Source organism: Ovis aries, chromosome 3, assembly GCF_016772045.2.
Source record: "Ovis aries strain OAR_USU_Benz2616 breed Rambouillet chromosome 3, ARS-UI_Ramb_v3.0, whole genome shotgun sequence".
NCBI lineage: Eukaryota > Metazoa > Chordata > Mammalia > Artiodactyla > Bovidae > Ovis > Ovis aries.
In genome coordinates, this window is record NC_056056.1 from 171,764,424 (window position 1) to 171,790,103 (window position 25,680).

Consider the following 25,680-nt stretch of genomic DNA (forward strand, 5'->3'; position numbering starts at 1 on the left):
ATAGTGAACTAGTCAGATATTCACCCCATGTGGAAAATTATGAACATGACAGCTGTACGAGGACTGATACAGGGAGAGAATGAAGAGATTCAAATAGCACAGTTAGCATTGCCATCAATGATGCTTTTTCTGCAACAGTGGACAATGCTTGATAAAGTTCCAAATGAAATAAGTTACCACCTTCCACTTAGTTTACAATGGTAGCATTCCTGGAAAATTCAATTTATGTTAAAATCATGCTTAGGTAATTATAAATAGGTTTATCATCTGCCTGAAGTGTCTGGAGCTCTAACTTCTGCCCAAGAAATATCCATAATACCCCTTAATCATTTTGATTGACAACTCCAAATGTCCCTGCACATTTCCCAAATGCCATTAGGGCAAGAACTATACCCACTGGGAATCCCTAGAGTGGGATAACTAAGGCCTTTTAGAAGGACAGGGATATAGAAACTAGGAACATGAACTCCGGGAGCCCATATTTTTGTCTGTGGAAGCCTTGCTTCAACCCTGTTTCTTGAGACCTCACTGACAAAATGTCACGAGAACAATAGGTGTATTGTTGCCAGAGCTCTTGGCAAGATTCTTTGTGATCAGTTTCTAGTTTTACTTTTTCAGAAACAGTTTATTTCTGAACTATGTAAGGACTCAAGACATACCTTTCCTGGCTGAGACTGATATTCCCTTGGGGATTACATGCATGATGGGAAGGGCTATCACAAAACGACACTGGGATGTGGACTGTAAAGGGATGGCCGTAGGTAAGGTTAAAGGCCCAGTTAGATATATTGATTATTGAGCAGAAATGCTGATTTATCTTAAGTTCATATTCAAAAATAATTTACCCCTCAGACGTCCAATTAGCTCTATTTCTGCCTTGTACAGCCAAATATGAACAAGAATGTATCAGTGTATAGAACTGTCTTTGCATCTGGATTGGGGCATGAATAATGAAGTAGTGAAAGCACATGTTTTGATGTCTTCAAACCCAGCTTTCAGGCTGCTCTGCCTGTCTCTGACCTTCAGCAAGTTAAATAATGTCTTTGAACCTCCATTTCCTCATGTGTATAATAGGGCTCATAATAGTGCCAAACTCATAGGGTTTTTATAAAGACTAATGATAAAATATAGGTGAACCACTCAGTGTAGTGACTGATCCATAGTTAGTGCTCAGCAAATATTAACAATTGTTGGGGTGGTGATAATTTATCACTCACACAGATCTTATAGGAAGGAAAATATAATTTTTAAAAAGAGACTATAATTTGACCTTGATGATCTTGAAAGAAGACAATTCTTTGGGGACAGAATTGCTCTTTTGTTTAGGAAAGAAACAACTTTTGGGCATATGCAACGATAAAAGGTGAGCTGGCCTGCCCCAGTTCCCACCATGGGCAAAGCTGTGGTGGAGAACTGTAGCAGAATTTTCTTGCAAATTCTTTCAAGGGGAGAAGATGAAGGGTTGGATAGGAAGTAATTTCTGGGAGAGTTTGCAGAAGAGAGGAAGGGAACTTACTAAGATGACAGTTATGTTTGACATCTTTCTGTCCTCTTACTTCACCATCCACAAAACTTCTAATGAAACGGCTGTACCCATATTAGCTACACGCATGTCACATGCTGTACACAATGCACTTAGAAGCTTATGGTCACAGGAGGCATGGTGCTGAGCACAAGCAGAATGAGCAAGTTTAGCCCTCACGTTGGTCCTAGGAAGAACCATGGAGACTCTGAGTGAGTGAAATTGAGTGTAATGGTGAGCCCCAGGTGGGAAAATGATACAGGAGCCTTTAGTAATATTATTAGTTCCTTAAAATCAAGTGTAAAACTTGTGAGCCTTTTTTACATTTAGGTAAATTTCCCAGTAATTCACAGAGGGTTTAAGTAAAGGGAAACAGAATGAGATGCTTTCAAACAACAAGAGGAAAATTATCAATACTAATTTCCACCTGGTGCTTCCACAAATGCTACTGTGAGTTTGATATTCACAGTGTCTATTCAGTAAAGAATGAGATTTATTGAAACAAAAATTCAGTGTTGAGAGATCACATTCTTATAACATCTCTCCATATGGGAGTGTATTAAGTGCTGCTTGTATATTATGTGCCCTGCGTGATAGAAAAGTTTTTCCTAAATGCTTTGTGTCATGAGTTATAACTCACTGTTGGATTACAGTGAGTGGGATGGCTTACTTAAAACTGCTTTATTGTTAATGCATCTATCGTACAATTTATACATCTCTTACATAGTTTGTACAAGTTCTTTGAAATATTTATTTTTAAAAATAACCTGTAAATTTTGTAAGATCTCTCCATTCTGGTGTATGATTAGTTTTATTTTCTTGGTAAGTTTTCATGTTTTATTTGCTGCAATGATCTTAATAAAAATGCTACATTACAATATAATTATTAAGGAATGACACATTACACCAACATTGTCCAAAAGAACTAGTTAATCAAACATGATTAATTTTAATGTAATTACTAAAGAAAGATATATCATTTTATTATGACGCTCTAGCCATACATTTTCAAAATATGCTTATTAAACAGTAAATGTCAGATAATGATTCAGTTAGTTACATTTTTAGAAGTCATTAGGATCGATATTCCTCTGCCATAAATGAATTGAATAATAATTTCAAATACAGAGTTATTTTAATAAAAAATATGTTTTGAATTAAGACAGATATAATGAATGACCAGTCATTATTTTCTGGTTTCAGAGTAGCAGGGAAGATTAATTCAGTGTCTCTAAGTTTACTTATCACACTTGGCCTATAAATGTGATAAAAACAAATGAAGCAAAACACATGAAGTAATCCAGGTTTCAACTTCATTAGCGCTTTCAGCAAAAAGAGGTCTGACATAGTACTTGGGGCCTTTGTATAAACTGAATACAAGCTGCATGATGTTTGAAAGTTTTTGATATTTGAATAGACATTTTAATAATACACAGACACAGATAAGAGATGTGAGTAGGTGGCTTGAGGTTTCAGAGTCCCTCCTGCAGTGTGTTTAGCAGCAGGTACAAGATAAATATCCAAAAAAATCAGATTAAGGGATTAACAGTAGTGATTTTGCTATGGGTAAGTGAGTGGGGCCAGTGGGTGGTTTGGAAGGGATTTTTGAGTTCTTCTTTCATTTTTCCTACTTTTACATCAGTGCATTTTGGCTTGGGCAATTAAAAAAAAAAAGCATATCCTAAGGAGAGTGAAGGCCATTTGAAGGTGACAGGTGAGATTTAGCAGGGGTTAAATAGGAAGAACTATATCTTAATTTACATTTCAATTGGGCAGTGACATTCAAACTTTTGTGTTCTCTTTTTAAGTGGTTTTTTCTTGAAAGACCTTATCAATGACAGTTGAAGAATGGGGAGAAGCGGGACCATGTTTAAGATCAATGTGGCTTCATAAATTAAGAAAACAGGTGAAATGTATGTTTTAAAAGAGGTCCCTTTCATTTCAGGGTTTCAGTTTGGTCAGCCCTCTACAAAATTTTGAGCCAGATACTAAGTGAATAAGGACTAAAAGGAAAAAAAGAGTTTCAAAACTTCCCTGGGCCTCTGTCTCATCTATGAGAGGTTCTCTACAAAAAGTATTGCTCCAGATAGGATTTGATTGTTTAAATTTGTATCTTTATCCTGTACCACACGCACTTAAAGCTCAGACAGTCATCTCATCTCCTTTTTTTAAATAGAAATCACACAAAAAAGATATCTATGTATCAATTTCTAATACCTAACAGAAAAGTCTTTTAAAATATTAACATAGCAATAAGCAAATATGTACTATAGGATTAAACACTAGCATCAAAAACAAACAAACCCAAACAAACCAACAAAATTTTCTCTTGTTTTTTGCCCCTTTCAGATTTTGGACTTTATGAGCATTGCAGGAGAGGGGCATGAAGAATCACACTTATTTTATTTTAAAATTTTAAAATAAATGATGCCATAATGATGCATAAATCAGATGATTCTTTTGAAAACATCAATGGGAAAGCCCAGGTGATTTGAAGGGAAATGCTCTTGCTAACGAAGAGAGCCAAATAAGATCTGTCTCTAATAAATTAGTACAATCTTTTAAGATTAAAAATAGCAAACACATTTTTAAATAGTCTGATTATAGCTTCAACAAGTCAAACATACATTTCTATCTAGCCTATAGCTTTAAAGAGTCAGTCTATGTGGGTTTAACTTATCATCCCTTATTCCAATATAAAAAAAGAAGAAAAAAACAAGTCATATTTGAACATTAAGATATTCATAAAGACTGTATAAAGTAAAAAACAAAAACAAAAAAATCTTCACAGATTGTTAGCCATCTCTTTCAACGATTTCTCATAAATTTTTCTCTGTTCTTATCAGTAGATAACCCCCATCTCAGAAGGAAATACTTTCCAACACTTCCCAATGAGATCAGTGATTGCTTTTATGAGAGCTACTGCTCTTTGAGATGTTTAGGTGAAGGGAGAATATCTTCTATTAAACCAGTCGACGCCAAAGAACTACTCAAGGGGGATGTGGCAGAAGCTATTTTTAGCAGGTGAATCTATGTCTTTTTCTCTTTGTTTTTATTTTCTCCACTTGCTGAGTATGTTTTAGAGCAAAGCACATACACACACACACACACACACACACACACACACACACACAAAGCAATGAGTAACTCAATCATCTTTTCAATACTGCCATTTGCCTATAAGGTCTTTTTTTTTTTTTCTTTTTTCTTTCCCTTTTATACTCCATGCTCCTGAATTAAAGTGTTCAGATTGGAGAATGTATTGCTAATTTTGTTGAGTTTGAGAGCCAACAAAACAATGGAGCCTTCTAACCTAAAACAATTTCCATCTTCTGCCTTTGCACCCCCAAACTCACAATTTGGTGAACAGTACACTGCTTGCAAGTGATAAAAAGTTGAAAGGTGGTGGTGACTAGACCTAATGCTATTTTCTTATGCCATCTAGCTAGAGAATTGTTGTTTTCATACTTTAAAAAAATATGTCTATGCTTTCTTTTTTTTCTTTTTTTCTTTTTTTTTAGTCAAGTACTTTCTTAAAGAAACATTAGCACCACATTGGCATAGCCGGCCAAACAATAAATGGGAAAGCAAAATGTGCTACATCTTCCATTTTAAAGCATTCTCCCAAGTGCATAAACTAGTAACAAAAACCCTGAAGCCACAGTGCATGAGATGGTTTCATCTACACAAACATTGACATTCCAAGGAGGGGAAGGATTCTCAAGGGATACCAGGCTTTTTTTTTTTTTTTTCTCCTCTCAAAGATTTTTCAAGGAAGTGATTTCTTCTCAATATTCCACTGGACTCTTAGGATGTGTGTGTGTGTGTGTGTGTGTGTGTGTGTGTGTGTAGGGTGAGTATTGGGAGAGTTTTTCCTTATCTCTAGAAGAGTGGATTCTGATGGAAAGATGCTTTCACTTTTCTAGTGGGTCTTCCTCATTTTAAAATGTTCTAATAATACAATTATATTATTTGAGGAACTGGGAATGGACATTTGACCTAAGTATTCAGTGTTGTCAATTAAACTGGAAATCAATCCATAAATTGAAAGCTCACTTGTACACGTATTTATAGTTCTTTTGTAAATATCTTGATATTGCCTCATCTTAAAATTCTAAGGTAAAGCTTATGAATTGAGTTGTAAGATATTATGTGCTTCCTTCTGTCAATACTGGGTCATTCTGCTGTACTATACAGTGATCAGCTGGCTTTTGGAGTTGACAGCAATTTGACTTCTAGTTTTAAACAATTTGAAAATAAGATAGCGGGTTAGCATAATTAACTAATTTTTAATTAGCTGATTTACGATACAGTTGAATAGGACTATGTGTTAGAAAAAAATAAGAAAAGTAATATGGCTTTCCATATTTAAGCTTTCCTCACTGGGATATTTTTGTTTATGAATAGAATTATTAGTGAATCAAACAAGTCATAGACACTCTTAAGAATCAATATATTCACCTATGTCTGGAAACATTAAGTCTGTAGAAGGTTTCATATAACATGTTATTGGTAGTCAGTAATTTTAAAAGGTATACACTAGGAATAAGAAATAAAAATCAGAAGTGCCATTTTGGGAAAATGGATCCATTATCTCAATCCACAGAACCCATATGTCTAGAAAACAGATGAAGAGCAAAACCACCTATGGTTTCTTTTACATTGTCCACAGTGATCAGAACATAGCTCAGCATGATGGAGGTGCTGAATTCAAATAACACTGTGGACTGAGGTTAAAATACCAGTTGGCTGAAAGGGACATCCATTAAAGAGGCCTCTTTTTGCATAAGTTTGGAGATATAAGAAATCTGTTGTTCTCTGGCCTCTGAACCTTGAGGTGAGCCAGTGGGATGGAAACTAAGGAGGGCTATTTTTGTTTTGCATGTACACTCTCCAAGAATAAAAGGATATAATTTACATGAAATAATCAAGTCTGGTTGCTTTTTACCAAAAAATTCTAAGGCAGATAAAAAGATATGAATGATGAATGATTTGTTGTTTTGATAAGAAAACCTTGATATATAGACAGGAAATATTTTTCTAGGTCAGCATGGACTCGTTCTTATCATTGGGTTTTCTTGATACCAATTTTTTGAATGGATAAGATACATCCACAGAGGACTAAAAGCCACTCTTCTAAGCAGACATGAGTTATGAGCTAGAAAATTTCTATCTGTGAAAGAAACTTTTGTCTCTCAATTTGCAACTCTAGTTAAGCATATTTTTGTCAAAAAATTTAAAAATATATGTTTATGGATTTACTTCCAAGGATAAGAACAAAATACATTCAGGAAGGTAAATTTGTGACTTTTTATTAGTTATTATTTCAGCATTTGAAATCTTGGTGTTAAAGAGAGGAAATAACTGTGGCTTTCAAAATGAATATTCTCATTTATGATATTAAAATAAGTATTATTAGATTGGGTTTCCCAGGTGGCTCTGTGGTAAAGAATCTGCCTGCCAAGCAGAAGATGTGGGTTCGATCCCTGGGTTGGGAAGATCCCTTGGAGGAGGTAGTGGCAACCCACTCCAGTATTCTTGCCTGGGAAATCCCATGGACAGAGAAGCTTGGTGGACTATGGTCCATGGGGTCGCAAAAGTGTAGGACTGATTGAGTGACTAAACAACAACAAATTATTCGATTATTAGTAAATGCCTGGAAGAGTCAGTATGTGCTAACAAAAGGAGTAACCATCCTTTCACTTGTAGAAACCTTTTTTTCTCCTTCTTTCCTTTCTCCGTTTTCACTTTATATTTATAAATCCAAATGCAGAATTCAAAATCAAATTGTAGATTCAAATGTTTCTAAGTTATTTTGAATAGTGTTTTAAAAGAGATTGAACTGTTAGCTTTTAACAGATAGTTAGTTGGATGGCCTCACTGACAAGAACTGGCATGTCGAGAGCATTCAGCTTATCAATTTTGTAGCTATACTGTGAATGGGTTGTTTATAGAATTCTTTGCATCCTAGCAACTCAAGGGCTCTGATCTTGATGCCCTCATAACAACTCAGGATAAAAATCTGGAGCTTTATCTTTTTAATCCTCATACCACCCCTGTGAGGTAGGTAGATTACATATTGCCCCCATTTTGCAGATGAGGAAACTGAGGCACAGAGAGGTGAAGTGACTTGCCCAAGGTCACACAGTGGTGAGTCCGTGGCAGAGTCGTCAGATGTTTGTTTCTTCAGCGAGAATAAGAAACCAGGATTATTAAATTCCTAGCCTTCTGCTTTTTCTACTCCTCTCTGGACTCGCCAATCAAATTTGTTATCAGTGGACTTTGTGTCTTATTTTTCTTGGAAGGCATAATTGGGGAGCTTTTCTTTCCCAAATGTTTGAGTTTTGAGTACCCTTCCCCTCTGTGTCACCTTTGGCTCCAGGCTTCCTCTTTAGTTTTGCTTTCACCTTTTACCGTTTTGGCCAGACTCTTTCATATAACAAACTACAAAATAGCACCATTGTACTAAAAAACAGAGTTTTACATACTGTTTGATATATCCTGTATTATTGATATGCTAAATTTACATAGTGCTCTATATGGAAGAAATAAAAAGAGAGAAGTACTGATCAGGTCACACACTAACTCATCTCTTGAAGGAACCATTCAGAGTTTGAGACTTTCTATGCTTAAAACATACACCTAAAATGATTGGCCTCAAAGTTGTAACTACATGCATCTTTTAGCAAGATGTGGAAGAAATAAAGCTTTGTGTCTAAAATAAATGCATCCAACTTATATTTGGTACACATGCCACAGATGGAATCTTGTGGGTTAAAAACTTGTATGCTACTTAACTGCTTGCTGCTGCTGTTTAGGAGGCCAAATTCAGCAAATATAAAGGGGATGGAGAAGGGAGCGGGATAGAGGAACAAGATTATCAGACACTGTAAAACAAACAGCCTGTGTTGCGTAGAAAGAAGTGCAAATAAAAAATTAATAAACCACTTAGACAAGCCTGCTGAATGAATGTCACTAGCAGCCAAGATTCAGAGATAAATTTAGTGCAACTGGATCTATACAACACCCATGCATTTGTGGCTCTTGAGAGGCAGGGACTAAGATCTATATATATATTTTCTCTATAGAACATTATTGATAAAGGATCAACAGCAATCTACCAACTCCAGGGTCATTTTTGCAAGGTGCAAAGCTTTGAACAATCACTCCTAAAGACAATGTTGGAATGTTTACTTATTTCATTGGGGGAAATGCCCATCTTTTGAAATGTTATCAAACTTATTTTTGGTAGGTCTTCTGGTGTTGAACAGGTAACTCGTGCAGAGCGAAGGATCCTGCCGGTGGCATGTCATTCTTCGCTCTTTAGGAAGGGCTTCCTACATTCTGTAGTTCTTGTTTCCTGCACTCCCTCTGCTTGTGTTCTTCAAATGTACTTCCTAAAAATAAGGGAGAAAAAGTGACATTAATTTGATGAATGTTTATGTATCCAACCTATCTATTTCTAACACTGGATCTCAACCGTCATACCTTATGTCTCACCAGTCAGTTTAATAGACAACTTGGGCCAGGGTTTTTTGAGAAAGACATAACCAAGTGGATGGCCTTGGGTTTTTAATTTAGACAGACCTCACTAAAGCTACTTATATTTACCCTTGATGGCATGGGGACCACAAATTGCTTTGTAATCATATAAAAATATGTGTTTATTCATCTGCCACTATCACAGGTTCCTTGATAGGAAGGGAATCCTTTAAAATCCAGTCTTCTGGCTTGGAACATCTTTTTCTAGTGAGAAAAACAATCACATCCTGGGATCATCCTCCATTGTTTTATTGCTTTTGGTTCTGTTTTAGTTTCTGTAAAAAGGAGATTAACTTTTCATTTTTTTCTTTTTCTCCTCTGGAGAGAGGCAGAGGTTTTGAAGTAGAAGATTGGGAAGCTTTGTAGCTGATTTGGAATCTACAAAATGTCTGTGCTCAAATCCTGGTTCTTCTATTTTCTAGCTATGTGAACTTGTGTAAGTGACAATCTCCTGTGTCTCAGTTTCATCCATAAACTGGGATAATAATGGCTTCTACCTTTTAGGACTAAGGATTAAAAAATTAGAACATAAAATCACTTATAACAGGCCTGGAACACCATGAACACTACATAAGTATTACCGTTATTTGCTATTATTATTATTATTCAATCTTTATTGGAAAGGAACTATTCTTGGATTAAACATTCTGGGTTCCTTGTTTTGGTGCTACCATTCACCTGTCAACAACCAATTCTGTTATCCAAGGAATACTGAGTTTTGCTTAGAATAGAAACCCTATGATAATAGGGACATGTCTCTGCTCACTGTTACAGCTCCATGTCTACAGCAGTGCCCAAAACATTTCAGGTGCTCAATAAGTACCTGTTGAATGAATATAATGAACCCTCTGATAATGTGCAGGATCAAGTCATTATACTTCTTCCGTAATTATTAATTTATCCTTGAACATACTTAAATAGCAACATTTATTTAGACAAATAAGCTATAAAATAAAATCCAGAAGGAAATGACATTTACATGCATAAACATCAGGTGCTGCTTCTCTTGATTTTCCTTCTAGTCAGGAGGCCCTTAGAGAAGGATGTAATGGATAATTATTGGTGCAGAATGAGGTTTAAGGATTCCTTTTTCCCAGGAACATTTTCCATCCAGACCAAAACCAAGGGTTCTCATCAGGAGCACTGGAATCTCCAAATCCTTCCTTCTGGCTAAGGAAATGATCACTCTCCCAATCATCGTTAAGACATTTCAAGATCATTGTGAGGGACTTTGGAGATCACTCAGACCTGAGAACTGGAGAGGGTGAGAAACTGGGGCAGAGTCAACTACTAATCACTGGAAATGATACCTATTGACTCAGACCCATTGGGATTTGATCATTTTTCTTACACGTGTTTTCAGCTCTACCTGGAACATCAGAGTGATCAACAAGCCCTTTATAAAAGCAAATTAGTACTTTGTACGTTGATGGTGAAAATGTCTTATAGCTCCTGAATAGAAGGAGGATGACATCATTGTGTAAAAATGTTTATTAAAATATCTAGCTCAGTGGCTACTGAAAAAAAACCTTTGTGGGAAGAAAACGGGCATTCATGTAGGAGAGCTTGAGATGCGCTCTGTTTACAATCCTGGCACTTTCCCCTCTAATATCATATAGCTTTTACCAGGGTCACCTCACATGCACTTGTTGCTCTACAAAGCCTCTGCTGTTAAGCTCCCGGTAAAGTTTTTATTTCTAACCTTACATCTTATTCTGCTTCCTTAAAGGAGTTCTCTGGAAAATGGAAGAAAGACATATGCAGCTACAGAGTAGACATACTATTGTCCCAAACTTCTTGAAATATTTCTGTTCAGTTCTCAATAGACCCTGCTGATGGTATATGGATCATCAAACCCCCATGATCACTATTATTAAGAACACTATTGCTCTATCAAACTAATAACCGAATTAATTAACAGGACTAAAAATACCCTAATTTGGGTTTTAACCTCTTTTTTGTTTACAAGGTATGACAGCTTAGAAAAAGGATTTTAAAGAATCTGAATAAAGACCATTCTAAGGAAATACTCCAGAATGAAACAGTCACAAGTAAAAAGAAAGCACATGAGGTATTTAATCTCCAGTCTTCTTCTCAAGCCAAATTAATCACAGGTTTCCAGATGAAAAAGTTCAGGTATCTTCTATACCTCTCTCTTCACATTCATGATTGCTGTAGCAAAAAGGATTGAGGTTAGTTTGGCCAACCATATAGATCTTATCCCTTTCCCCAATTCAGAGATTCTTTCTTTTCTCTCAAAGCAGAAGTGGAAGGTGTGAAGTCCGAGTGGAGGGATCTTCTGGACTGTTTCTTCGGGGTCTGTCTCGGCATCACAGCAAAGTCCTGGGCAGAAGCTCACTTGATAAAGCTGACACCGCTCCAAGTAGCATGGTTCCCATGCACACAGGCGTATGATGGAGGCCATTCAGAACCAGCTGGGATGTCGTCTGGTTTGCATTTGGCTCTCTTCCCAGGCTCTCACATGTGACTTCTTTGTTGCAGACAATGACAGTGACAAAACAAAAGCACTCAGGGATTTAGTCTCAGTTGCATCTGTTGCTTTGCTCATTGTTTTAATTTAATGACGCGGGCCACACTTGACAATGGGTGGCAAGTGGAGGCATGCTAGAAGCAGCCGTCGGAGCTGGCACCCTCCTTCAGTGCACTTCTTGAAGGGGTTATGAAACTGTCCCACATTCAGCCAAGCAAAAACTTTTCACTTCAACAGCCTGTCCAAGACAAACAAACCAGCTAAAACTGTGTCTAGTATGCAACTAGACAGATTTTTGAAAGAAAAACAGTAGTGAGTAAATACTGTTTCCTATTGACACCAGAGAAGGTAAGATTATTTACCAAAAAAAAAAGTTGGTCCTCAAGCTCACTGGGGTTGGCTGAGGAAACATACCCTCTGAAGGAAGGGTTAACTGACTCATGAGGGAATAGGTTTGATAGGGGTTCATTTGTGATATACATTATTATACAGTAATACAGTGTATGCCATACACAGATATATAGGAAGCTAGAAAATGCCATGAAGGGATCATTCACATTCCCCCATTTTCTCTTGGCAATCCTAGCTCTTAGTTTTCCAATGGAAAACTGTCCACAAACTTTTTAAGTTCCCTGAGAGCTAACAACAATGGCAATAATAGTTATCTTGATTAAAATTTGCACACATTTTACAGTTTATACAGTAATCTCCGTGAATCCTCCCAACAACCTCAGGAGATGACGTTGTTTGCATTGATATCATTCACAATCTAAAGCTCCTGAAGACTTAGTGACTTGCTTGAGGTCACATAGGAACAAACTGATAGACCTAGAACTAAAACCACCTATTATTTTCATAAAAGAATAACAATTCTACCAGTTGAACATGTGTATGTGCTGGTCACTGTCTTATAAGTGCTAATTGTAGACATTTTCCTATTTGATTCTCACAGTTCTCTCAGAGATGGGTACTAGTGTCTTACCCATTTTACCTTCATGAAATATGAATAAAAAACAACATGCCTGATTTCTTACAGTGAAGATGTAACCATGTTTGGGATTTGTATCAGTCGCTTCTGATCCTGGAGCTCACCAGATAGATACTCGACCACGGTGCCTCCCAAAGAGGTAGACCAGTATCTGGTGTTGCAAAACCCAAGTCTCTTTCCAGTAACAGTAACTGATAATGTCATGAGGTACCCATGATCCCAGGTGGTGGCAGATGCTGGTTTAGAGGGTAAGGCAAGACTCTAAACTAGGGAAGTGGGTACCCTCCCTTATCCCAGTATGAGCTGAGTTCCATTTGTATGCTATTAATGGAGGTCTAATAGCACAATATTCATTTAGCAAAAGCTAACCCTGTGAATATGATAAGCCCTTATTTTCTCCCCGCCTATCTTTGTGAGACATTGCCTGAGAGGCAGAATCTAAAAGGATGATAATAGCCCCTTTAAATTTTAGAGAGGAAGCAGTGATGTTTTCAATAGACTATGTTTCCATCTCCACCCACTACAAACAAGTTAAGTATTGTATGACATAAACTCTAAGAAAAGCCTGGAACCCTATAAAAAATGCTGGGAAAATACTGCCCATCATGGAATGTTAATAGCCTATTGTACAGCCTAAAGTTCTAACTCAGCATTGACTTTCTCCTAAAAAGGGCAAAATAGGAAAAAAAAAAAGAAAAAAAAGGCAATGGATGATTGAAGAGATGGCCCAGATGTCAACTTGTTGAAAGGGATGTGCCCTGGCTATTTTGCTGGCTTAGCCTGGAGAAATGTGAAATATTGGATGATGATTTAAATGTCTCACTATCAACTTTGATATCACATTATTTTGGGGGATTACAAGTCCAAATTCCAGGAGAGTGAGGTCAGTCTTTCATCTCTGGGAGCCAAGTAGAGTGAGTGTCATGGGGTCAACTCAGTGCTCTGCGATGTGACTTTTAAAACCAAAGGACAAGAGATGTATGCTCCTGGTAGAGTAACTGCCTCTTCAGCAAGGAGATAGGTGTAACAGTCTGGGCACAGTGTTGGTCTGCCCAACCCCCTTTCTATTTATGTTTTTCTGGAAATGACCTCACTCTATCTTTTATGTGGTTAGGGTGGGAAAAGACATTTTTTCCAACATGATCATCTCCTCTGACCATGCATGGTAGATGGGCTCCACAGCCCCCTCCCATAGCTCAAGAGTGTAGTGGGGACATCAGGGCAGACCTAATTTCGGGGAAACCCAAGATTTCTTTATTGGCCATCTTTGGCTCAAGGACTCCTCAGCGGCTTTGCTGATTTTTCTTTAGACGGTACAGCCATCTAGGATGCTTCTCCCCAGTCATCTCTCCTCCTCGCTTGCACTGAGGTCAGACTTGCACTTGCTTTCTGCTGGCTTGCTCAGGCTTCCCTGACCCTCTCCTATTGTTTTTCACATGGGTATTTCCCCTCATCAAACCCTTGCTCCTTTAACCCAGGATCATATATATTTCTCAGAGAACCTGGATTTATATACCTAGCTTGGATCCCAGCTTCCAACACAGAATTGTGTGACCTTTGACAATTGTTACGTTGTCCTCTCCTTCTCAGTCTCCTGTTCTGTAAAATGAAGGGGGGGAGTAAGAGAACCCACCTCATAATGTTGTTATGATTACATGTGATCACTCTTACACATCTGCCTACCGTAGTTGTGTGCAAGAGAGCCAGCTGTTTCAAGGGCCCTTGGTTTAGCTCTCGTTTGTGAATTTGATGGCAACAGCTGTCTGTTCTGGCTTCTGTGCTGTCAGAATCCACTCTGGGTCTGCCTTTGTTAGAGCACTGATGTGTTGTGGAATAAATTAGCTAAGTGTTTGCTTTCCCACTAAAAAGTAAACTCCTTGAGGGCAGGTAGCATGGCCTCTTCACCTCTATGTCCTCCTTGGATGTGTGAGCAAAGTGGTGAACCAGGAAATGCTTGTCAAATTGATTTGCATTTCCTGCAGGAGTGGTGGAATAGAGTTCAGGTTAACAGCAAGCCTTACATGGCTTCCTACTTCTTGCTGAGCACAGAGCCCCTGTCCTGTCTTGGAACTTACAGCTGGCAGATTGCAGTACAGTCAGTATCAGTGAAGAGATGGAGACGAGAGAGCGCAGTGCATAGTTCACATGCAAGCGAGTGAGTGAGTGAAGTCGCTCAGTCGTGTCTGACTCTTCGCGACCCCATGGACTGTAGCCTGCCACGCTCCTCCCTCCATGGGGCTTTCCAGGCAGTAGTACTGGAGTGGATTGCCATTTCCTTCTCCAGGGGATCTTCTCGACCCAGGAGTCGAACCCCGGTCTCCAGCATTGTAGACAGACGCTTTACCGTCTGAGCCACCAGGGAAGTTCACATGCTGGAGTCCATCTTGAGTTTGGATTCTGGTCTGACCACTTGTTGGGGCAAGACCTTGGCAAGACATTTAGCCCCCTTAGTCCAGGTTTTCCAATCGTACAGTGGGGGAGGGGGCATAATTATAACATTTACCCTTCAGGCTAATGGTGAAGATTAAGGAGGTGATTTGTGACAGCCTTTACTTCAGGGCATGTGCCTAATAAATAACAGCTGTTATTATTGCCTTTTTAGAAATAGTTCCTGTTGGGAGAGCACACCCCATGCTTGAGTACTGCCCTTTCTCTGATTGGGGGGTAATAGTTACCTACCGGGTGCCCAGGGTGCCCTTGACTGATGCACTAGCAGACGCGTACCTCTTGTTTCTAGTGACAGGTCCATCCCTAGGAACCCCCCAGTTTAGGGAATGTGTTTATCCTGTAACTATTCACAGATTATCCTGTCTTGGCAATTCCTTACTTTTCAAAGGATACCACCTGACTCTGTTTGAAGTATTTTTGTCTGTGATGTAACAAATCACTACCAAAATGGTTTAAAAGCCTGAAAAAAGAAAAAGGAAAGGGAAAAAAGAGCTGAAGGGTATTTGCCCTTGCTGGCAAGAGTTATTTATGTTGCCTTTAATAGTCTTGAAGGATATTGTAAAATACTCCAGGGCTGCTTAGGCTGTTGATTTTATGGGCAGCCTGTTTTGTTAGCTGTTTGTGTTACATTTTTAAATTAAAAAAAAACCAAAAAACAAAAAAACTACACTTTAAGCACACTATCTTTCCCAGAGGGAGTTGATTTTGGAATTGCTGAAAGGTTCAACTGTTGTGGTATTTAAAAAAGTGAAACACCAGATTCTAGCAATTTCACTGATATGTGCTAAAGATTCAGCATATTTTTACCTAAAAACTGGATTTGATTATTTTTTTTCTCTTTAGCCTCCAAAATAGCATTGTTTCATCTGACATAAAACATATGTTGGAGTCCTTAAACTCATGTATGCAGTAATTTATATTCTAATATTCTGGAGAGATGTGAGGCTCAAGGTTGTTACCTTTTGGTATCATTTCAATGCAATAGTGATGAGTTCAGAGATTAGTCGGAAAGGGTGTTACCCTCTTTCACTCATGCTTTGTGTGTGTGACAAATCTGGGCAGAACATTCAAATACTGTGTTCTGAATTTTCCTCCTCTGAATTGAGAGAAATTTTGCAAGTTTGGAAGGCTTTTCTGAACTTTTAGGATGAACAAAATAACACTACGACGAGTTAAAGCGATTTGCATCTGTTGGAGGTTGACGTGAGTCTTCAGCATATAAAAGTAAACATGTATGGTGCCAGCCAGTGCTTTTCCAAGACAGAAAATGGTGCAAGAACAATTCACGTGTTTATACAGTTTAAAAAAAATCAGAATTGTGCCCAAAGTAGTTTTACTTCCATCCTAGTGTTCTTGGAAGAAGGAAACAAGTATCATTATTGACAGAGACAAACCAGAGCACCCAACAGTGGCCTTGGTCCATCAATACTGACAAAATAATCCTATGTATTTATTGATCCCTTTTATATTTTTCATTTTTCTCTAGTCCTCCAATGCCTTATGAATGATTCAAGTTTGCCACACTCAGACTGTGACATAAATATTACATATTCTCAAGTCTACAGTAGGATTCCTTATCTAACCCTCAACCTGCCATGGTCTTACTCCTAATCATTTAGAATTTTTGTCTTGCCATAATTGTCATCTACAGCTGTGAAAATACCACATCATATTTTCATGGATGGCAGAGCTGGCTGGTCTTTGATTACATGACCTCTTGGAGCTGGCCAGACAGAAAGCTCCATGTGAATGTTTATATATTTTACAGAGTATTTTGTAAGAAATTCTGGCATGTGAATCCCACTGTGTACGTGCACGCACACACACACACACACACACACACACACACAAGTAAAGAGAAAATAATCTTCTTTCTCCCAAAACTATTTGCTGTAGTTAACTACAGATTGTAAGTTACCACCAAGGATATTTGGAATTAAAGTTGGATGGACCTTTAGCATTCTTATTTCTATCAAACCTCCACTTTTTCAAGACTTAGTTTTCTGACCAAATGGATCTTAAAACTATAATCTCATCAGTGAATAAAATAGATGGGAATGTTTGGAAATGTTTTCTAGCTCTTATTACTGATGGAGCAGTAGCCCACTGAGCTATGATTGAGTTCCTAGTGTGGTGAGAAGTTTCTTTGCTGCTCTCTATTAGTACCAGACATGAGCTCATATGCCCATTGTCCCACATCTCTCATAACTTCCTTGCTGTTCTCAATTTCCATTTCTCTCTACTTGAGTTTAAATGTAAGTCTATATTTCTAAACCATCTCTTTTGGTTGCAGGATAAAAACAAGGTAGCCCTAAGGGTATTAAAGTGTTAGTCGCTCAGTTGTGTCTGACTCTTTGTGACCTCATGGACTATAGCCCACTAGCTCCTCTGTCCATGGAATTCTCCAGGCAAGAATACTGGAGTGGGTTGTCGTGCCCTCCTCCAGGGGATCTTCCTGACCCAGATATCGAACCCAGGTCTTCCGTATTGCAGGCAGATTCTTTACCATCTGAGCCACCAGGGAAGCCCCCCTTAAGGGGGTTAAAGCAGTCCCATTAAAGAAGGAGTCCTAAATAGATGAGTATCAGGGAGTGGTACTCAGATTTCAGTTAGAGCTCTGAGGATGAAAAAACTGATTTTCACCTTGCAGATCTGGAAATTTAATGGCCACTGAAAAACTTTTCCTAACCTTGCCTGGTCCTTCTTTAAAAATGGACTTATCTTGCCTAGGCCAATACATATTGTCACTGATTTTCAAAGGATTCAGGAGCTGGGCTTTTAATCACTGGAGAATTCTATAGTAGATATTTAAAAACTCGTAAAGGCACTCTGCTTCTTTTAAAACAATTTATTTTCATTTTTTATAATTATTTTCTATTGGAGTATAGTTGCTTTATAATGTTGTGTTAGTTTTTACTGTACAGCCAAGTGAATCAGCTATATGTATGCACATATCCCCTCTCTTTTAGATTTCCGTCCCATTTAGGTCACCACAGATCACTGTAAATGATTTATCTTTTCATTGTCAGCAAAGGCTTCCACTTTACCTCTAGACTATCAGTTTTGTCCTGGATTGAAAGTCAGCTCTCTGTTGTCTAATAAACGTTGCTCAAAGCCCTATTCCCTTCATACAGGCAAGCAAAGAGAACAGACTTCATCTTCCTCCATGGTGTGTAACTGGACTTGAGAAATGGCAAGCCTTGTTAGTTAGGAAAACATTGTTTCCTGTCCGTGAGTGGTGGGAGGGAGAGGGTCAGGAGTTGGAGGGGAGAGGGAGGAGGGGCTCTCCCGGAGCTGCTTTCTCTGCCTCCTTTTCCACCCTTACATCCTAACAGCACGCACATGAGAAGCTGTATGAGGTTTTGTTTGTTTTCAAGAGATGTTTGAAAGAAGATCAAATGCTTGTGAGAGGCACTGAATCGGCAGCCCTAGAAACCGAAATGTCCCGGAAGCTGTGTGAGCCCGGAAATATCCCACATTTTTATTTATTTTGGCAATTTTACTTTAAACTAGTAAGGGCTGGAGTTCATGCTACAATTAAATTTTCCTCAGGCACTGTGAAATGAAAACACATATTACATTTGATTTTAACTGGTTGAGAAAAATGGTGGTTTTCTGAAAGTTCTTTTCTACAACCTCAAAATAAAAGTTAGCAGTTCCTCATACAGGACAGTCGAGCTTCCACTGAAGTTGGAATAATTCATAGAACTGGGGTTCTCTGGGTTGGAAGGGGTCTTAGGTCACTGAATTCTCTTTCTCTTATCATGTGCTTGAAAGACACTACCACATCACTGGAAAGTGTTGGTAAGCTTAAGCTTGAAGTTTTTGGTGACAGGGGACTCACTTCCACTTGATGAGACCTGTTTCTTTTTCAGATGGCTCTAATTTTAAAAACTAAGAAAAATAATATCAACTAAAACCTTAATAGTGCTTACTATGTGCCAGGTACCATTTTAAACACTATAATTTATATTTGTACATACACACACAATCTCAATAAATCCTCACAACTCTTATGAGGTAGATTCAATTATTACTCCCATTTGGCAGATGAGGAATCTGAAGTACAGGTAAATTACATTATTTTCCCAAGTACATACAGCTATTAAGTGAGATAGCCAGGGTCTGAAACCAGGCAGTCTGAGTCTAGATTCTGTACTCTTAACCACTATGTTTTATTGCCTCTCTTATCTTTATCATTCTCCTTCATGCCTTGTACAGAGGTTTACATATCGTGGGTACTCAGTAAAAATATTTTTCAACAATTTAAGGATCATGAATCCTTACATATTCCTGTTAGTTTTACACACAATCATCAATTTGCCCTAAAAGAAAGAGTTGAAACAGAGGGCTTTTAAATTATAATGAATACTCTGCCTACTTCAAGAAAGCATTGAGGGGATAAATAGGGAACGTAACGTTCACTATACAGTACTCACTCAGGTGGTTTCCACCTTTAGCAATAAGTCCTTGAATGAATTCAATCTTGGCTTGAGTATAGGAAATTCCAAACATGCAAAATTTGTGCAAGCACAGCTCCTCTGCCTTCCCTCGTTTACTCTGCACTTGCATCACCGTCTTAGGCAAGGACAAGAGGAATTATTTCATCTCAGCAGTGCTTCCCTGGTGGCTCAGACAGTAAAGAATCCACCTGCAATGCAAGAACCCTAGGTTTCTTCCCTGGGTTGGGAAGATCCCTTGGAGAAAGGAATGGCCAACGACTTCAGTATTCTTGCCTGGAGAATTCCACGGACAGAGGAGCCTGGTGGGCGACAGTCCACGGGTTTGCTAAGAGTCAGACGTGACTGATCGTCTGACACATACACAGTGCTACTTAGCTTTTATGGTCTATTTCCCTACCACGCTTCCCCTCCCCGTCTCACTCATTTGACCATCCATCCTTTCATTCATCATTATATGCCATGTATCACTAGTGCTTCTTCTAATAGTAAAAGGGATGAAAGACATCAATAGATTCTTTCTGTTCACTTAATTTATGTTATTTAGAAATCACATGTAGGCATTCAAGATGACTGCTTTAGAGTTAATATAACCCATTACAAAAAGAAAGAAAGAAAGTGAAGTCGCTCAGTTTTGTCCAACTCTTTGCAGCCCCATGGACTGTAGTCCACCAGACTCCTCCATCCATGGAATTTTCCAGGCAAGAGTACTGGAGTGGGTTGCCATTTCCTTGTCCAGGGGATCTTCCTGACCCAGGGATCGAACCCAGTCTCCCGCAATGCAGGCAGATGTTTTACTGTCTGAGCCACCAGGGAAGCAGGGTTTTAACTAATAGTTTGATGGTGAAGCATTCTTTAACTGGAAAGTTTTATTGCTTTCTTTTCCTTTTAAGGTCTTTGCCTTTTTTCTTGAATGAAGTTCATTATTGGGTATAATTGTCATTTATCCCTGTGTTATAATGGCATTGATCCAATCATCAATGAAAAAGGGAAAGGATAATCCTCTAAGAAATCCCACAGGACACTGACTTTTCTGCCAAACTGTGGTCCCTTGAAAAGCCATCTCAGTTTGTAGGTTACTCTCAGGTGGTAGAAACAGTAGGTGTTGGCTTATGCTTGAGGCTTATGCCTGAGCCTGGTTCCAAACCATAGATGTATTAACAGGAGAACTGGCAGTCTCCTGAAGAAGGTGGCTGGCCAGATGGGCTCAGGCTCCAGCCTGGCTTTTATCTTTTCTGATAAGCCAGGACCCACTTTGCAACCACAACAGCAATGTTTTGGCTCCCATACGATACTGTGACAAGCTCGTGATCATAATTTTTCCTCCTGGCTTGAGACTTGGGCATATCTATATATCATATATCCTGGGTTTTCAGTGAACCATAGACAAAGGATAACCCTGAAGTAGAAAGCATGGCTGGGGCATGAAGGACAAGTAGAAAGGATGTTCCTTTATACCTTGACATCTTCAAAGTGGGCTATTTGGATGAAATGCTTCACTGTTTGGCTTATCATCTTCTTACCCTGTGCCGTCATTTGCTTAGCTGAGCACTTCTCTCTTGCATCCTCCCTTAGCTCTTATAATTCACAATTTGAATGATCTTGAGACTTTTTGCTTTATTATCTATGAAGATACTAATCCTACTACTTAAATCAAGGAAACTGAAGGAAGAAAATCTTTAAGACTCATATTCTGTGATTCTACCTGGTGTTTCTTTACCCTCAAGAAAATTGAGTGCTTTTGTTCTCATTCACTCCCATCTTTTCCTTTTGGAATTCTTTCTTAGTCCATGTTGATTTTGTGCTGTTCTCTGCTGGCCAGAAAGAGGGTGTGGCTTAAAAACCAAGCCATTTTCAGCCATCCTTCAGCCATTTCTAGATCTCAGTATCCTTATCTTTAAAATGAAGGGACTGAAGCAAATGATTTGAGTCCTTTTGCAGCCCTAACATAACATGGCCTTGGTATTTCATGGAACATAAACTCATAGGATTTCAGGTCTAAATATCTAGGGGGAGGGGGGAGGGGGTCGGCATGTGTGAGAGAGAGAAGTTTATAGGTGATGGAATCATAGGGCAGTAGTCAGACATCAGGAGTCTTTGGTTTGGGGCTGACTTGTGTCCCCCACCCCACCCCAAATCCACAAGTTGAAGCCCTAACCCCTAGTACCTCAGAATGTTACTGTATTTGGAGACGGGGTCTTTACACAGATAACTTAAGTGAAAATAAGATCATGATGATCATATTTTAATCCAGTATAACTAGTGTCCTTATAAGAAGAGGAAATCTGGGCACAGAGATTTGTACAGAGGGAAGATGATGTGAAAACACAGGGAAAAGAAGGCCAATTCCAAGTGGAGGAAAGAGACCTGAAACAGATCCTTTGCTCACAGCTCCCAGAAGGAACTGATCCTGCCAATACTCCGACTTTGGACTTCCCGCCTCCGGGAATGTGTGAAAACGAATTTCTGTTGTGTAAGCCACCTAGTCTGTGGTGTGGTACTTTATTCAGGCAGCCCTAGCACATTAATACATCTTTTATATCTGATTCCAAAGTGCACACACAAAAAGTTCAGTGACCTCCTTTCATAGGTAAGCTCTCAGGCCTCACGGGCCTTTAAGCAAATACTGGGTGCCCTTTGGCCTGAGCTTGACTAAGAAATGCAGCCTCCAGTCACCCTGTAGGGAAGGAAATCTGGGAATGTTTATGACACAATTCAGTCTTGCTGAAAATTTGGGGCTAATATTTAACTCTGGACATTTGTTGACATGGAAATTCTTGTAAAATTCACACAAAAAATTAAAATGCATATAAAAACCTTGATTTTTATTTTGATTCTTATTTTTCCATGGGGAAGGGAATATTGCTTTATTTCCCCCTTTTGTGATTTTTGCTCAGGTTTTCATTCTTGCCACTGTCTTTGGATTTTCTCAGGCATTATATGTTACTTTTCCATTTCTCCATGTTTATCAGCCACTTCCTACAACAGGTTTCTTCTCCTCCTTCTGTCTCATGTGTTCTCTAGCTCCAGCTGGCCTGCTTTTCTTCATTTCCTTTATAGCATCTCCCACTTTTCTCTCTTGCTGTCTGCTACTCTCTCATCCTCCTCACCTCTGTCTTAGTCTTTCTTTCCTCCGTGTTCCTTTCTTGCCTGTGTTCAGTTTCTAGCTCCAGTCTCTCTCCTCTGCTCTTTCATCTTCCCTTTCATCTGCTGACTTGCTTCCGTCCCCTCCTTCTGTTCCCCTCCTGGATGTTTCTTTGGCCCACCTTTCCTTCTCCTCTGAGACTTCATTTTCTTGTTGGTAGATGGGAGCTGATACTGTAAACATCACAAAAATAATTGCATTGAGAACAGGTGGTCCCCTTGGTGTCCCGGAAGACCAGAGCCTTTGCATGCCTTGGCTCCATAGATGCAGAAGACAGCACTGGTGCTGGAGAGGTGTCTGGACCTCAGTCACTATCAAACCTGCCATTCCAGAACTTATGGACTCATCTCTGACACAACCCACCCCCTCCCAAAGTAGAAACTGAAAGGCATTGGGTCACCTGGAAAGAGAAAGATTTAACCTGCCTCTGCTTACCTTGAGCACACTTCCCAGTCACATTCCCCTAAAAGGTATGTGGGGCTTGCTCCCTGACACATCGACTGGCTCCTGTGTTCTCTCTGAATCATATTGTGCCCAGTCCCTTTCCATCACTCAGGGTGGCTCCCTGGGGTCACATCTCTGCTAAGGCCCCTGTTCCAGCCTCAGCTGCAAATGAGGACCAGAAAGCAGCCAAGGTGTCATTAGGAGCTTCTTGATCTCTTATCATGTGCCCTCTGCACGATGCTAGTTTTAACTCCAAAGATTAAAACCACTAGTTGGTTGTTTTTCAAGAGAGTCCACAGGGAAATCTGAGAGCATTTAACTTTCCTTATTCATTCTTCCTCATTTTCTTCACCTTCTCTTTAGTTCTCATTCTTTCTACTTAGTGACGAAAATGTAATCACTTACATACAATTGTTCACCCATGTATTCACTCACTCAACAAAGGTTTATCAAGTGATCAATGTGCATCAGGTCAGATGATTTACATATTTTTGATGGCATAGACAGTACCTCTAAGGCTTGTTTAAAGTCTCGCTCTTAGTACTGACACCTGCAGATTTTGATCGTTAGAATTTTCTTGCTGTTCTTAGAGCCAAACTGAAATTTCTATTTTATTCTTTGTGTTTGCCACTAAATGTGAATTTCTATTAGTTCCAATTTTAGAGTGTTATTTTTCTTTGCATGTTTACAGAATATCAGGACTTGAAAGGTCACATGCTTTGTTCATACAGTTATGACAGAGCTTAACACTTGTCTGACAGTTATTTTGTCCAGTGTGGAAAGCATTGCAGGCACATTAATGACCTGATGAGGTAAATGGTACTGCTATCCCATCTTTACTGAGAGTTTCATCAGCAAAGCCTTGGGAGGCTGCATTATTTGGCCAAGGGCTCTCAGCTGGTGATTGGAAAAGCTAGGATCCCAGTTTTGTCTGATGCCAAAGCCCAGGTTTAGTCACTCTTCTCCACCATCTTCTGGTGATCAGATGGGCCACAGCGGTGGAAGGGAGAATTTATAATGTGGAGTGACAGAAAAGATGAACCTCTCAGGGGAGAATGGAGCTCTTTTGACCCTATGAGCCAGAAGTCTATTAGGGTATGAATTACTATTCAGATGCTGCTGCTGCTAAGTTGCTACAACCACATAACTCAGATCTCGCGAAGATGGCCGACCCTCACCGCCGCCCCTGGTGGGCTTACCTTCTGAGCCTTGGGCATGTCGGTGTGGCGCTGGGCACGGACTGAGCGGGCCGACTTGGCGGCCTTGAGAGGCGCACAGTACATCTCCAGCCTCCTCAGATCACAGCTCCGGAAGCAGCACTCATCCACGATTCCTGTCTGGGGCGCCCTCCGACTGCTCGAGCCGTACCCCGTGGGCTTGTCTGTGCAGATCAGAGAGAGGCCTAGTTTTAGAGTGGGATAATAGGCGGTGTTCACTGCTACACCCAGCCCCTGAAAACTCCTCTCCCCACACCATGTCAACCCACACCTTCATAAGTTAGTCTTCTTTTGAAGCTCCTCCGACAACTCTTGACCCTCCCAGATTTTCCCAGATTCCAGTATATCTCCAGCAGTCAGTGCCACTCTCATTGGCAATAGCTCATTCATCATTCATTTATTTGTATTAATTGTCCTCAAATTCTTAGCCACCTGTAGTCGAGGGTCTTGTCTATGCCCAATCCTCACCTCTCCTTATATATTGGCTTAATTGAGAGACTGCTAGGAAAATTAATTAAAAGATCATGTTTTCCATTTTCTTAATCTTTTTAGCAAATCTGCATGGTTTTTGTGCATAGGATGGCTCGAGTGTTTGTTCTTTGTCTTATCTGCTTCCATTATAACATCAGACTGAAAATCAAAGAGGTTTTAAATCTGGGAAGGTCTCATCACTTAACTGATGTGGAAACCTAGACTCAGAGATGGGAATGACATAAACAAATGACAAGTCATTTAAGTTTCCTGGGCCTCAGTTTACCCATTTGTAAAGGAGAGTTAATATGTTCTTTCTAATGATCGCTTAAGGATTACATGGCATACTGTATTAAAAGTACTAAGTGCATCACTTGACATCTACTGGATCCTAAATATACGTTAGTTTGCTTTGAACATCACTTTCTAGGATCATATAGGGTCTATGAAGAGACAGCATTGCTACTGACCACATCTAGAAGCTTTGGAACTTGAACTGATAACAATACCAGTGTTATAGGACTTCTTCTATCACCTTAGAGGGATCAGAACCATTAGCTCTGTTTTCTTATAGAATAATCACTAGACTAAGAATGAACTAAATGTCTACCTTTCATTTGATTCTGATTGCCCAGAGGGAACACCATGAATCAAATTTCTTTTGATATTTGCAAATCAATTAGGCCTCTTTATTTGGCAAGTAGGTTTTAGTTTGATTCTGTTTTGTTTTGTTTTGACTTGGACACACTTTTCCTGGCTCTAGAATTAAAAAGAGGGCAAAACAAGTTATACGAAACTAAATTAAAAAGGTACTTGAATTCTTTGTAAACTTTTTGTCATAGTAGGACTTTTGTTACACCAAATCTTATACATCAGTATGCAAAATAGACAAAAGTGAAACTGCCATGGCTTATGCAAGAAAGACATGGAGCTTGGCTTTCTCTGCCTCCTG

General features: G+C 39.2%; 1 protein-coding gene across 13 annotated transcripts in view; it reads right to left on the bottom strand.

Annotated features, from left to right (window-relative positions):
- Positions 1 to 2,451: 2,451 nt before the first annotated feature.
- Positions 2,452 to 25,680, bottom strand: part of IGF1 (insulin like growth factor 1) — an 80,443-nt gene continuing 57,214 nt past the window's right edge. For 7 of the 13 annotated variants that reach the window (XM_042245225.1, XM_042245223.1, XM_042245222.1 and 4 more), the window contains 2 exons: positions 24,240 to 24,421; positions 22,256 to 22,769 (listed from right to left, as the gene is read on the bottom strand). In XM_042245225.1, coding sequence (XP_042101159.1) covers positions 22,608 to 22,769; positions 24,240 to 24,421 — 344 coding nt within the window. In that variant the 3' untranslated portion in view covers positions 22,256 to 22,607. Of the gene's footprint in view, positions 8,920 to 22,255; positions 22,770 to 24,239; positions 24,422 to 25,680 lie in introns of those variants that run through there. The other 6 variants (XM_060411609.1, XM_060411608.1, XM_012159642.4 and 3 more) reach the window with 2 other exon arrangements.